At 46.1% G+C, this 15,611-nt stretch overlaps 1 protein-coding gene across 2 annotated transcripts in view; it reads right to left on the minus strand.

Annotated features, from left to right (window-relative positions):
- LOC134350219 (hepatic and glial cell adhesion molecule-like) overlaps positions 1 to 14,357 on the minus strand; it is a 45,451-nt gene extending 31,094 nt beyond the window's left edge. The window contains exon 1 of one of the 2 annotated variants that reach the window (XM_063055220.1): positions 14,115 to 14,357. In XM_063055220.1, the coding sequence (XP_062911290.1) occupies positions 14,115 to 14,166 (52 nt within the window). In that variant the 5' untranslated portion in view covers positions 14,167 to 14,357. The remainder of the gene's footprint in view (positions 1 to 14,114) is intronic. The other variant, XM_063055219.1, reaches the window with a different exon arrangement.
- Between the last annotated feature and the right edge of the window lie 1,254 nt (positions 14,358 to 15,611).

Below are 15,611 nucleotides of genomic sequence, written 5' to 3' on the forward strand. Positions count from 1 at the left end.
CCCTAGTGGGCTTAGCAGTAAGCTACCATAAATCTCTCCTATAAATCTTCTGTAACCTCTCCTCTGCATTCTGCTTCCCCTTTACATTACCCTCATTTTTCCAAACTGCTGAGCCTACTATTTTGTTTAAAGACACACTTGAACCCATTCCACTGTCTGCAATTTTGCCCTAAGAACTCCCTGTCCTTTCTCACAGTCTCACTACATGCTACATCAATTTGTATACCATCCTCAGCCATAAAAGAAAACTTTCCCTGCACATCTCCTTTTACCTTACCCCTTCTCACCTTAAATACGTGTCCTCTAGTAGTAGATATTTCTGTCCACTCTATCTGTGCCTCTCATAATCTTATAATCTTCCATTAGCTCTTCCCTCAGCCTCCAGAGAAAACAGCACAAGCTGGTTCAACCTCACCTTACATCTCCTGCCCTTTAATCCAGGCAACATCCCGGTGAACCTCTTCTGCACCCTCTCCAAAACCCTCAGACTCTCTCTGTGACTTAAGAGGTTCTGTAGATGCTGGAAATCTTAGGCAGCACACAAAAAGTGCTGGAGGAGCTCAGCAGGTTAGGCAGCTTCTATAGAGCCGAATACAGTCAACATTTTGGGTCAAGACCCTTCATCCAGTTGGAAAGGATCTTGCCAGACTGTATTCCTTCCTTTCCCCCCAAGCTTTTATTATGGCTTCTATCCCTTTTCTTGCCAGTCCTGATGAAGTGTCTTGGCTGGAAGCATTGCCTGTTTATTGTTTTCCATAAATACTGCCTGACTTGTTAAGTTTCTCCAGCTTTATGTGCATGTTGCCCCCATCCTTCCTATAATGGGGTGACTAGAACTGTACACTGTACTCTGACCAAAGTTTACAGCCTGTGATATATTGTATACTGTGCAGATAGCTAGGTTTTATATGGATCTCATCACCGGCACCTGCCTACCTGCCATACAGAAAGCTGCCTGAAAAGGGCCAGTAACATCATCCCATCCACCCTGAGCATGGACTGTTGTCCCACTCCCATCAAGGAGGAGGCTACATAGCATCCACACCAGGACCACCAGACTCAAAAACAATTACTTTCCCCAAACAGTACAGCTGATCAACACTTCCACTCACTAACCCACCCCTCCACAGGAAGCAGGAAGCATGTTCCCGCTGATGGGTGAGTCCAGAACCAGAGGCCATAGTTTAAGAATAAGGGGTAGGCCATTTAGAACGGAGTTGAGGAAAAACTTTTTCATCCAGAGAGTGGTGGATATATGGAATGCTCTGCCCCAGAAGGCTGTGGAGGCCAAGTCTCTGGATGCTTTCAAGAAAGAGATGGATAGAGCTCTTAAAGATAGCGGAATCAACGGTTATGGGGATAAGGCAGGAACTGGATACTGATTGTGGATCATCAGCCATGATCACAGGGAATGGCGGTGCTGGCTCGAAGGGCCGAATGGCCTACTCCTGCACCTATTGTCTATTGTCTATTGAATACACAATCTATTGAAAGGACAGGCAGGTAGCCAGAGGAAGAGGAGTGGCTCTGCAGGTAAAAAATGAAATCAAATTTATAGAAAGAGGTGACATAGGACTGGAAGATGTAGAATCCTTATGGGTAGAATTAAGAAGTGTTGGCGCATGGCCAAGTGGTTAAGACGTTCGTCTAGTGATTTGAAGGTCGCTGGTTTGAGCCTTGGCTGAGGCAGCATGTGTGTCCTTGAGCAAGTCACTTTACCACACATTGCTCTGCGACGACACCATTGCCAAGCTGTATGGGCCCTAATGTCCTTCCCTTGGACAACATCGGTGGCGTGGAGAGGGGAGACTTGCAGCATGGGTAACTGCTGGTCTTCCATACAACCTTGCCCAGGCCTGCGTCCTAGAAAACTTCCAAGGCGCAAATCCATTGTCTCACAAGACTAACGGATGCCTATAAGAATTAAGAAACTACAAAGGTAAAAAGACCCTGATTCATTGGGTGTTGGATTAGGTGTTGTGTAGTAAACCAGATTTGATTAGGGAACTTTGGATAAAAGAGCACTTAGGAAACAGTCATCAGAGTATGATAGAATTCACCCAGTAAATTGAGAGGGGGAAGCTAAAGTCAGATGTATCAGTATTACATTGGAGTAAAGGGAATTACAGAGGCATGAGATAGGAGCTAGCTGTCCAAAGCTGACTGGAAGAGGACATTAGCAGAGATCATGGCAAAGCAAAAATTACTGGAGTTTCTGGTATAGGTATAACCCAAAGAAGAGGAAGTATTCTCAAGGCTTGACAACCGCGGCTGATAAGGGAAGTCAAAGCCAATATAAAAGCAAAAGAGAGGGCATATAATAGAGCAAAAATCAGTGAGAAGTTAGAGGTTTGAGAACTTTTCAAAAATCAACAGACGGCAACTATAAAAACCATAATTGGGAAAATAATGAAATATGAAGGTAAGCTGGCCAATAATATCAAAAATGACACCAAACGTTTTTCAGATATATGGGGAGAAAAAGATATGTGAGGGTAAATATTTGACTGCTGGAGAAATAATAACAGGAGACAAGGTGAACAAACTGAATAAGTATTTTGCATCTGTCTTCACTGTAGAAGACACTAGAAGTGTGACAGATGTTCAAGAGTATCAAAGGGCAGACGTGAGTGCAGTTGCTATACTAGGGAGAGAGTGCTTGGGAAACTGAAAAGTATGAAATTAGATGAGCCATCTGAACCAGATGGACCACCCACCAGGATTCTAAAAGATGTAGCTGAAGAGATTGCAAAGACATTAGAAACAATCTTTTAAGAACACTGGATAGCAAATCTTTTTGAAAGTGCTGCTTCCTCAGAAGTATTTTGTGGTTATGATAGCATGCTTGAAGCTGAACACAATTTGAATTTCGGGCTACTAGCATCACATACGAGTTTGGAGAAACAAGAAATCAACTTTCTTTGAATGTAAAGCATTTAATTGCAGTGTTGATGTTTTACAATAGTTCAACTAAGCTGAAATTGTTTTGTCAATGATTTTTTGTTTTTACTCAGTGTCTGAGGCTTCTCACTTAAGTATCCAATGATAATCAGCCACCAATGATGGATTCCTTTTGCCTCGATACTGTTTCTCCATGATGCAATGTCCTGGTGAAACCTTTCACCACGCTCGTCATTGACAGCACCAAGATTTGAAAGGAAGAAGTCTAATTGGGAATACAGAAAATGAGTCCCCAGTGACATGTTACACTTTATGGTTTTGTGTGCTTGAAGCATGTTGTCAACCAGCTTCACATAGTTTGGTACTCTGCAGTTGCCAAGAAAATTTTCAACAAAATTACTGTGATTTTCTCCCGTCACACTAGAAGTTCTTCAAGTCGCCTGTTTGATTTGTGAAGCAACAAAAATGCCTTCCTTAATATTAGCATTGGTTATTCTGGGAAACATCTGTGTCAAATTTCAAAATCCTTCACAGAGATTTTTGTGCCTAGTGACAAAAGATTCCATCCTTGCAGTCTTGAATTCAACAGATCCAAGACTCTGACCAGGTCGTTAACTCAGATTATCAGATGAGGCTCACATGACATGAAGGCTTCAAAATCTGTATCAGTATCAGTGTCATTTTCTATTCCTGGCTTGTGCATCATAGTACCTTCATCTGCCTCCTCTGGATTCCATGTCTCTAGTGGCTTCGGTACTGGAAGACTATCATCATGCAGCATAGGTCTCATGGCTGAAGGGAGTTTGGGGTATTCAATGGATTTCTTGTTTTTAGCAGAGAACTCAGCCAGACTGATCAGACAGAAGTAGCATCCTGGCATATGATACTTTTGCGCTCCGAGCCAAGCTCTAAGATTGACAGTGCATGTTGTACAACAAATGTAAGGAACCCAGGTTTCAGCTTGGTCACCAATTTTACATCCAAAGTAGAGCGCATAGACTTTCTTAATAGAAGGAGTCATGTTTCGTTTTTGAGATTTAATCGTATGCTCGCCACAAATATAACTAAGTATTGTGGTTGTTGCAACATTGGCGTGACATTTTGCTGTCACAAATACTCCTGAAAGCACATAGTGAATGGACTCATTGTGATTGCAAACCGATAGACATGTAAACACAATGCATAGAATGATGTGTGCGTGATGCTTTTGTAGCCTTTCTAAAACCTGTTCTGCCATGCAGCATCTGCTCTGCCTAAGCATGCCCAGGCACTCCTGAACAAGATAGAAAACTTTTCAGCTAACATAGTGGGCAAAATTTTAATTGACTTCAATTATGAACTGAAATAAAAATATAGACAATTAATTAAAATGGTGTGTGATGGGGAAATTTCATGATCAGTAGCCCAAAATCCATGGGATACACTCAAAAATATTCAAGAAGCAAACTCTTTGTTGCCCAGTGGAATCATTACATTCTGGCATGGTTCTGGAGGACAGGAAAATTGCAAAAGTCACTCCACTCTTCAAGAAGGGAAGGAGACAGAAGAAAAGAAATTATAGTCCAGTTAGCCTGACCTCAGTGGTTGGGAAGATGTTGGAGTCGGTTGTTAAGGAAGTGGTTTCAGGGTACTTGGAGGCATATGACAAAATAGGCCAAAGTCAGCATGGTTTCCTCAAGGGAAATTCTTCCCCAACAAATCTGGTGGAATTCTTTGAAGAAATAACAAGCAGGATAGACAAAGAAGAAAAGGTGGATGCTGCATACTTGAATTTTCTGAAGGCATATCACAAGGTGCCACACATGAAGCTGCTAAACAAGATAAGAGCCCAGGGTATTACAGGAAAAATACCAGCATGGATAGAGCAACCAACAGGAATTCTGCAGATGCTGGAAATTCAAGCAACACACATCAAAGTTGCTGGTGAACACAGCAGGCCAGGCAGCATCTATAGGAAGAGGCGCAGTCGACGTTTCAGGCCGAGACCCTTCGTCAGGACTAACTGAAGGAAGAGTGAGTAAGGGATTTGAAAGCTGGAGGGGGAGGGGGAGATCCAAAATGATAGGAGAAGACAGGAGGGGGAGGGATAGAGCCGAGAGCTGGACAGGTGATAGGCTAAAGGGGATACGAGAGGATCATGGGACAGGAGGTCCGGGAAGAAAGACAAGTGGGGGGGGTGACCCAGAGCATGGGCAAGAGGTATATTAGGAGGGACAGAGGGAGAAAAAGGAGAGTGAGAGAAAGAATGTGTGCATAAAAATGAGTAACAGATGGGGTACGAGGGGGAGGTGGGGCTTAGCGGAAGTTAGAGAAGTCGATGTTCATGCCATCAGGTTGGAGGCTACCCAGACGGAATATAAGGTGTTGTTCCTCCAACCTGAGTGTGGCTTCATCTTTACAGTAGAGGAGGCCGTGGATAGACATGTCAGAATGGGAATGGGATGTGGAATTAAAATGTGTGGCCACTGGGAGATCCTGCTTTCTCTGGCGGACAGAGCGTAGATGTTCAGCAAAGTGGTCTCCCAGTCTGCGTCGGGTCTCACCAATATATAAAAGGCCACATCGGGAGCACCGGACGCAGTATATCACCCCAGTCGACTCACAGGTGAAGTGATGCCTCACCTGGAAGAACTGTTTGGGGCCCTGAATGGTGGTAAGGGAGGAAGTGTAAGGGCATGTGTAGCACTTGTTCTGCTTACACGGATAAGTGCCAGGAGGGAGATCAGTGGGGAGGGATGGGGGGGACGAATGGACAAGGGAGTTGTGTAGGGAGCGATCCCTGCGGAATGCAGAGAGGGGGGGAGGGAAAGATGTGCTTAGTGGTGGGATCCCGTTGGAGGTGGCGGAAGTTACGGAGAATAATATGTTGGACCCGGAGGCTGGTGGGGTGGTAGGTGAGGACCAGGGGAACCCTATTCCTAGTGGGGTGGTGGGAGGATGGAGTGAGAGCAGATGTACGTGAAATGGGGGAGATGCGTTTAAGAGCAGAGTTGATAGTGGAGGAAGGGAAGCCCCTTTCTTTAAAAAATGAAGACATCTCCCTCGTCCTAGAATGAAAAGCCTCATCCTGAGAGCAGATGCGGCGGAGACGGAGGAATTGCGAGAAGGGGATGGCGTTTTTGCAAGAGACAGGGTGAGAAGAGGAATAGTCCAGATAGCTGTGAGAGTCAGTAGGCTTATAGTAGACATCAGTGGATAAGCTGTCTCCAGAGACAGAGACAGAAAGATCTAGAAAGGGGAGGGAGGTGTCAGAAATGGACCAGGTAAACTTGAGGGCAGGGTGGAAGTTGGAGGCAAAGTTAATAAAGTCAACGAGTTCTGCATGCGTGCAGGTAGCAGCGCCAATGCAGTCGTCGATGTAGCGAAGGAAAAGTGGGGGACAGATACCAGAATAGGCACGGAACATAGATTGTTCCACAAACCCAACAAAAAAGCAGGCATAGCTAGGACCCATACGGGTGCCCATAGCTACACCTTTAGTTTGGAGGAAATGGGAGGAGCAAAAGGAGAAATTATTAAGAGTAAGGACTAATTCCGCTAGATGGAGCAGAGTGGTGGTAGAGGGGAACTGATTAGGTCTGGAATCCAAAAAGAAGCGTAGAGCTTTGAGACCTTCCTGATGGGGGATGGAAGTATATAAGGACTGGACATCCATGGTGAAAATAAAGCGGTGGGGGCCAGGGAACTTAAAATCATCGAAAAGTTTAAGAGCGTAAGAAGTGTCACGAATATAGGTCGGAAGGGATTGAACAAGGGGTGATAAAACCGTGTCGAGGTATGCAGAAACGAGTTCGGTGGGGCAGGAGCAAGCTGAGACAATAGGTCGGCCAGGACAGGCAGGTTTGTGGATCTTGGGTAGGAGGTAGAAACGGGAAGTGCGGGGTGTGGGAACTATAAGGTTGGTAGCAGTGGATGGGAGATCCCCTGAGCGGATAAAGTCGGTGATACTGTGGGAGACAATGGCCTGGTGCTCCTTAGTGGGGTCACGATCGAGGGGTAAATAAGAGGAGGTATCTGCGAGTTGTCGCTGTGCCTCTGCAAGGTAGAGGTCAGTACGCCAGACTACAACAGCACCCCCCTTATCAACGGGTTTAATAATAAGGTTAGGATTAGTGCGGAGGGAGTGGAGAGCAGAGCGTTCCGAAGGAGTGAGGTTGGAATGGGGACAAGGTGCGGTGAAGTCAAGACGGTTGATGTCCCGTCGGCAGTTGGCAATAAAGAGATCCAGAGCAGGCAGAAGACCAGAGCGGGGTGTCCATGAAGAAGAGGAGGGTTGAAGACGGGAGAAGGGGTCAGCGGTGGGGGTGGAAGAGTCCTTGCCGAAGAAGTAGGCTCGGAGATGGAGACGGCGGAAGAAAAGTTCCGCATCGTGGCGAACACGGAACTCGCTGAGGTGTGGGCGAAGGGGGACAAAGGTGAGGCCCTTACTGAGGACAGAGCGTTCTGCCTCCGACAGTTGAAGGTCGGAGGGGATGGTAAAGACCCGGCACGGATGAGAGCTGGGATCAGAGGGGGGAGGGGGGAGGCTGGGGGTGTCAGTGGAGACGGGAGGGTTGGGGTGAGAGGAAGATGGAGCCTCTGAGGGCCCAGGAGTTGACGGTGGGATCTGAGGAAGACGGGGCTGCGGAGTGGTGGTGGGGGAAGGGGAGACGGGAGTCACAACAGCAGCACATAAAGACCCGGCCCGGAGTTCAAGGCTGGAGTTGCAGTTGGTGGTTGCACAATGGATATTGCATGGATAGAGTATTGGCTGATTGTCAGGAGGCAAAGAGTGGGAATAAATGGATCCTATTCAGATTGGCTGCCAGTGACTTGTGGTGTTCCATAGGGGTTGGTGTTATGTCTGCTTCCTTTTATGTTGTATGTCAACAATTTGGAAGATGAAATTGATGGCTTTGTAGCCCTGTTGGTGGATGATACAAATATAGGTGGTGGGCAGGTAATGTTGAGAAAGTAAAGAGGCTGCAGAAGGAATTAGACAGATTAGAGGGGTGGGCAAAGAAGTGGCAGATGGAATACAGTGTCGACAATTGTAAGGTCATGTACTTCGGTAGAAGGAATAAAGACATAGACTATTTCCTAAATGGGGAGAAAATTCAAAAATCCAAGGTGCAAAGGATTTTTGGAGTTCTTGTGCAGGATTCCCTAAAGGTTAACTTGTAGATTGAATCAGTGGTTAGGAAGGCAAATGCAATGTTAACATTAATTTCAAGAGGACCAGAATATAAAAGCAAGGATATAATGCTGAGGTTGTATAAGGCACTGGTGAGGCATTACTTGGAGTGTTGTAAACAGTTTTGGGCCCCTTATCTAAGAAAGGATGTGCTGAAATTGGAGAGGGTTCAGAGGAGGTTCACAAGAATGACTCCAGGAATGAAAGGGTTATCATAGGAGCAGCGATTGAAGGCTGTGGGCCTGTACTCACTGGAATTCAGCAGAATGAGAGGTGGGTGACCTCACTGAACCCTATCAAATGTTGAAAGGCCTAGATAGAGTGGATGTGGAAAGGGTGTTTCCTATAGTGGGCGTGTCTAAGACCAGAAGACACACCCTCAGAATAGAGGGTCATCCATTTAGAACAGAGATGAGAAGGAATTTCTTTAGCCAGAAGGTAGTGAATAAGTGGAACTCATTGTCACAAGTGGCTGTGGAGGCCAAGTAAATGGGTGCATTTAAAGCTAAGATTGATAGGTTCATGATTAGTCAGGGTGTGAAAGGTTATGGCGTGAAGGCAGGAGAATGGAGTTGAGAGGGAAATGGAGCAGGTGTGATCAGATGACAGAGCAGATTCAATGTGCCAAATGGCCTAATTCTGCTCAAATGTCTTATGGTTTAATGGCCTAAGTTCATTGGGGAAGTAGAAAGCCCGATGTCAATGAGTTCAAGTGCACTGAACACTGAACGGAGACGATGGCCTGGCTGGGTGAGTTGGAGGGAGGAACTAGACGTGTTTTGTTGTTAGAAACATAGAAAACCTCCAGCACAATGCAGGCCCTTCGGCCCACAAAGCTCTGCCGGACATGTCCTTACCTGAGAAATTACCTAAGGTTACCCATAGCCGTCTATTTTTCTGAGCTCCATATACTTGTCCAGCAGTTTCTTAAAAGACCCTGTCATATCTGCCTTCACCATCATCGCTGGCAGGCCATTCCATGCACTCACCACTCTCTGCATAAAAATCTTACCCCTGATATCTCCTCTGTACCTACTTCCATATACCTAAAACTGTGCCCTCTTGCGCTAGCCATTTCAGCCTTGGGAAAAAGCCTCTGACAATCCACACAATCAATTCCTCTCATCATCTTATACACCTCTAACGGGTTACCTCTCGTCCTCCATTGCTCAAAGGAAAAAAGGCTGAGTTCACGCAACCTATTCTCTTATGGCATGCTCCCCAATCCAGGCAGCATCCTTGTAAATCTCCTCTGCATATTTCTATGGTTTCCACATCCTTCCTATAGTGAGGCGACCAGAACCGAGCACAGTACTCAAAGTGGGGTCTGAGCAGGGTCCTGCACAGCTGCAACATTACCTCTCGACTCCTACAATCAATCCCACGATTGACAAAGGTCAATTCACCATATGCTTTCTTAACCACAGGGTCAACCTGCATAGCAGCTTTGAGTGTGCTATGGACTCAGACCCCAAGATCCCTCTGATCCTCCACACTGAAAAGAATCTTACAATTAATGCTATATGAGGGGTGATTGATATGTTCCTGGCCTAAGGTAGAAGGAGTCAATTTTAGAAAACCCAGCACATTTATTTTTTAGCATTGTCCCCTCCTATCATTAGTCCAGCGATCGTGGAGCATACGGATCTGGGACCTCCGGAAAGTGTCCACAGATGGGTGATTGATAAGTTTGTGGCCAAAGGTGGAAGGGGATGAGTTAAACAGCTCTCGTTCCATGCACATGCAGGTCAACTCTTTGAGTGATTATGCAGAAAGCTTAAAGTTAATAATTCATCTCCTTCCACCTTAGGTAACGTACTTATCAATCACCCCTGATGCATTATTAACTGATGAGTTATTAACTTCAAACTTCCTGCATAATCACTCAGAGAGTTGATCTATCTACATGTGCATATAGAGAGAGCTGTATAACTCATCTCCTTCTACCTTAGGCCACAAACTTATCAATCACTCCCTCTGTGGACACTTTCTGGAGGTCCAAGATCCGTATGCTCCATGACCGCTGGACTAAGTGTGTAAATGTAGGAGGGGACTATGTTGAAAAATAAGTGTGCTAGGTTTTCTAAAATTGACTCCTTCTACCTTAGGCCATGAACTTATCAATCACCCCTCGTATTCTGCCATCATATTTGACCTACCAAAATTAACCACCTATATTTGGGTTGAACTCCATCTGCTAACTTCTCAGCCCAGTTTTTCATCCTATCACTATCCCACTGTAACCTCTGACAGTCCTCCACACTATCCACAACACCTCCAATCTTTGTGTCTTCAGCAAATTTACTAACTCATCCCTCCACTTCTCCATCCAGGTCACTTATAAAAATCACAGAGTAGGGTGTCCCAGAACAGATCCCCATGGCTCACCACTGGTGACCGACCTCCATGCAGAATATGACCTGTCTACAACCACTCTTTGCTTTCTGTGGGCAAGCCAGTTCTGGATCCACAAAGCAATTTCCCCTTTGATCCCATGCCTCCTTACATTCTCAATAAGCCTTGCATGGGGTACCTTGGCAAATGTTTTGCTCATAAGGCATCACCTGCCTTTCACAAAGCCATGCTGACTATTCCTAATCATATTATGCCTCTGCAAATATTCATAAATCCTGCCTCTCAGGATCTTCTCCATCAGCTTACTGAAGTAAGACTTACTGGTCTACAATTTCCTGGGCTATCGCTACTCCCTTTCTTGAATAATGGAACAACTTCCGGAACCCTCCAATCCTCCGGAACCTCTTTGCATTGATAATGCAAAGGTTATCGCCAGAGGCTCAGCAATCTCCTCCCTCGCCTCCCACAGTAGCCTGGGGTACATCTCATCCAGTCCCGGTGACTTATCCAACTTAATACTTTCCAGAAACCACTGCACATCCTCTTTCTTAATATGTACATGCACAAGCTTGTTGTTTTGTTGAGTGTTGTGTTGTGGCCATGCTATGTTGGAGGCAGAATGTGTGTTAACACTTTTGATCTGCCCCTAGCACAACGTTGGGTGTGTTTGTCGTGAAAACAAATGACGCATGTGTTGATTTGCATGTGATAAATACATCTCAATTTACTGCCATCAGTGAGGAGGTCCAGGAGTGTGAAGACCCTGAATCGATGATCCAGGAACAGCTCCTTCCCCTCCACCATGAGATTTCTGAATGGTCCATGAGTCATGAATATGACTTCGTTTGTGCTGTATATGTATTTAGTTTGTAATTGCAGTAATTTCATCTTTGTACTGTATTGCTGCAGTAAACAGCATATTTCACGTGATAAGCTGGAGATAATGAACCTGACTGTAATTCTCTGTCAGTCTTCCTCATGCTGTCTGTCTTCACAATCTCTCAAGCTACCACGTTGTCAGGCAGCAGTCGTTCACTTCACTAAGCAAGCTGCTGAACTCTGCCTCCCTGCTGAGCCCGAACCCTTTGTGCCCACGTTCCGTGAACTCTGTCCCCACCTGTCAGAGCCTGATTCATTCCTCTGCATTGTGTGCAATAAATAACATTTACACTGAGAATACTGTGTAAATTCCATGCCATGCATACCTTTGACCCTGTCACGCACAGAATGACAATAAGGTTCATTACTGTGATATTTTTAAACTCTCCCAAAAATAATTAACATTGAATATCACTGCATAACAGAGACAGGGAGGGATGTAGGTGCCAGAGGGGGTCACAGAGATGGGGAGGGGTGTAGGGGCCAGAGGGTGTCGCAGATATGGGGAGGGGTGGAGGAGCCAGAGGGAGTCACAGAGAAGGGGTGGGGTGCAGGGCCTAAGGCAGTTATAGAGACGGGAAGGAGTGTATGGCTGGAGGGCTTACAGAGAAGAGGAGGAGTGTAAGGGCTGGAGAGGATCACAGAGATGGAGAGGGGTGTAGTGCTTGGAGGTGGGGGGGGTCACATAGTCAAGGAGGGGCACAGGGACCAGAAGGGTTTACAGAGATCGGGAAGGGTGTAGGGACTGGAGGGAATCACAGAGACAGGGATGGATGTAAGGGACAGAGGTTTTTACAGTGATGGGGAGGGTGTAGTAGACGGAGGGGGTTTACAGAGACGGGAAGGAGTGTAGGCTGGAGGGGTCACATAGACTGGGAGGGAATAGAGGATGGATGGTGTTACAAAGACAGGGAGGGTTGTCGGGATAACAGAAACAGGAAGGGGTATAGAGGCTGGAGGAGTCACAGAGAAGGGGAGGGGTGTAGGGATTGGAGTGGGGTCGGAGTCAGAAAGGGGTGTAGGGACTAGAGGGGGTTACAGAGGCAGGGAGGGGTGTAGAGGCTAAAGGTGATTACAGGGAAGAGTTTAGGGGATGGAGATTTTTTACAGAGACAGGGAGGGGTGTAGGGCTGGAGGGGATTATAGGGACGAGAACCGATGTAGGAACCAGTGGGGTCACAGAAGTGGGGAGAGGTATGGGGGCCAGAGGGGTTACAGATGCAGATGTGGGTTTAATTTTGGAAATAACGTGTTGAGTTGGGCCCTGTTTTGGCCAGACTGAAGTCAGGTTGGGATGGAGCTCAGAGTCTTGTCCATCTCCCATCCAGTAACACCAGATCTGGGTGAACCTCCCCAAACATGACCAGCACCAAACCTCATGTCTGTGCTGACCATGACTCCAGTTTAATCTAATCTCATCTGTCTGCACATAGAATATCTCTCCATTCCTCACTGTTTACGTGCCTGTAGAAAAATGTCACTGTCATATCTGCCCCCTGCACCACCCCGGCAGGATATTCCAGACACCCACCACTCTGCTTAAAAATAAATCTTGCCCCACTTATCTCTTTTAAACTTTCCCCCCTCACCTTAAATACATGCCCTCTGGTATCAGACATTTCTTCCCCTGGGGAAAAAAAGTTAATGGCCATCTACTCTATCTCTCATAAGCTTATAAACCTCTATCCCTCTGTGAAAGCTATCCAATATTGAAAGGCCTATATAGAGTGGATATGGGGAGGATGTTCCCTATAATGAGGAAGCCAAGGACCAGAGGGCAGAGCCTAAGAATTCAGGGATGTTCCTTTAGAACAGAGATTAGGAGAGTGATGAATCAGGGTAATTCATTGCCACAGATGGTGGTGGAGGCTAAATCATCGGGTCAGTTTAAAACAGAGTTTGATGGGTTCCTAGATTACCATGGAGTCAAAGGTGATGGAGAGAAGGCAAGAGAATGCAGATGAGAGGGAAAATAAATCAGCAATGATTGAATAGAGGAGCTACTCAATGGGCCAAATGGCCCAATTCTGCTCCTAGTCCTTGTCTCAGCCTCTGTCTCTCCAGAGAAAACAACGCAACTTTGTTCAACCTCTCCTTACAGCTCATGTCCTCTAATCCAGGCAACATCCTGGTGAACCTCTTCTGCATCTCCAAAGCCCCCAAACCCCTCCTGTAATGGAGTGCCCAGAAACGCACACAACACTCCAAATTCAATACAACTGCAACATGACTTCCCGGTTTTTGTACTCAGCCCCAACCGATAAGGCAAGTATACAGTCCGCCTTCCTTAACCGCCACTTTCCGGGAGCTGTGGACTTGCACCCCAAGATCTCTCAGCACCTCATGATCCTGCCATTTACTATATAAAAGTACAGATTCACATAGTGGGGTGTGAGACATGGAGATCTGCTGCTGCTGCTGCTCTCTGTAATCCAGCACAGATTCAACGGGCTAAATGGTCTCCACTATCACCAGCAAGTTTGTCAGATACAGTTTCCGCAGAGAAGGCGCATCCACAACCACACAGGTGACTTTGGCATGAAGGCTAAGAGGGGTAGAAGAGATCTCAGAGGGGATTCTCTCACTGGGAGGTGGGCAAGGGGGAGGTTAGAGACTGGACCGTGCTGGCTAAGGGGGTGGGGTGATAGTGCTCACGAGACAGAGAATTATCCAAACCAGTGCTAGAACAGCTAAGTCACAGATGCTGAGAAATGGGACAGGTTTAGGTGGGTCAGTATTGACAGTGGGCTGAAGGGCCTATAGGACTGAACAAGGCAAAAGACACATCTTCAAAGACAAACCTTACCTGTCGAAATCAGTAGTGCAGCCAATATCACAGGATACAACTGGCACAGCATCACGGGTCCTCTAATCGATGATAATCCACAGGCTCACCATTACACCTCTCCATCCATTTCTCTCTCCCACCTCCTCTTTTTTTTCCTCTCTGCTCCCCCCCTTTCCCTCTCCCCTCTCTGTCTGTCCCTTTCCTCCTCTCTCCTCTCCGCCTTTCCCTCTCTCCCTTCTCCGCCACTCTCCCTCCTCTTCCTCTCTCTCCCACTCTTCCTTCTCCTTCCCTCCCCCTTACTCTCTCCCACTCTCTTTTCCCCCTCTCTCTGCCCCTCCCTCTCTCTCCTCTGTGCTTTTCTCCCTCTTTACTCCTCTCCACTCTTCCCCTTTTCCACTCTCTCCCTCTTGCCTCTCCACTCTCTCTCACACAGCTTCTCCGACTCCTATCTTATAATCACTGAAGGCTGAGTAATTCAGACTCTCTAATGTCAATAATATGACTTTAAAAAGAAACTATCTCTTAGTCATACAGAGTTATGAGAATAGACTGAATTGAATCTGGGTGTGGGCATGCATTACCTCTGATGCATTTCATCACTTTCCGTGTGCTTCAGGCTTCCTGTAGTTTTGCCCACCCACCCTGGAGTAAACCATCCCGTTTACTTCCACCCTCTAATAAACAATCCCTTCCTTCTACAGCAGTGGTTCTTAACCTTTTTTTATGCCATGGACCCCTTTTACAGTCTGGTGAAGCCTATGGACCCCTTCACAGAATAATTTGTTCGAATAAAAAAAGTAAAATACATAGGATTACAAAAGAAACCAATTCAATGCAGTTCTCAAAATATTAAACAAACCCAATTTGCGATTTAGTAATTTATCTGCTTCTTGACTAATGCAATAAGACGATACATTTAAAATAATAGGCAAGTTAAAATTAACGTAGATGTCTAGGTCACAAACACGCGACTTCACCGTTCAGTGGCTGGACGACGACTCGGCGCATGGCTGCAGGATAGTTGGCCAGCTACGGTGCACAAGTGTCTGCAGAGAGGAAGACTTCGATCACTTTCAATCTAGCGACGTGTCTAGTAACTACCGGAATTTTGCAGTAGTGATGAGCGTGCCGTAAATGATATTTTGAGGTATTTGTAATAACTGTAATGTCATATGAAAATATCTGTGATTTCTATAGGTGAGTCAATCACAGGTACTGCTAATACTACCGTGGTTTGTTGCCAATGTTCATCATTGAAGGAAATACTAAATTTCAGTTAGAGGTCAGTGAAAATAAGGGTGTATTTTTTTTTCCCCATCCATGTTCATGGACAGCCTGGAATCCATTCGTGGACCCCAAGTTAAGAACCTCTGATCTTCAGCAACACACCATCTGCTGGACAAAATCAGTGGGTCAAGCAGCATTTCTGGGAGGAAAGGAATTGTTAGCGTTTTGGGTTGATGCGCCTTACTGAAGCACCCTCTCTGTAGCTCTCATAGCTTTAGAAACCTCTCT

This window comes from Mobula hypostoma, chromosome 8, assembly GCF_963921235.1.
Source record: "Mobula hypostoma chromosome 8, sMobHyp1.1, whole genome shotgun sequence".
Taxonomy (NCBI): domain Eukaryota; kingdom Metazoa; phylum Chordata; class Chondrichthyes; order Myliobatiformes; family Myliobatidae; genus Mobula; species Mobula hypostoma.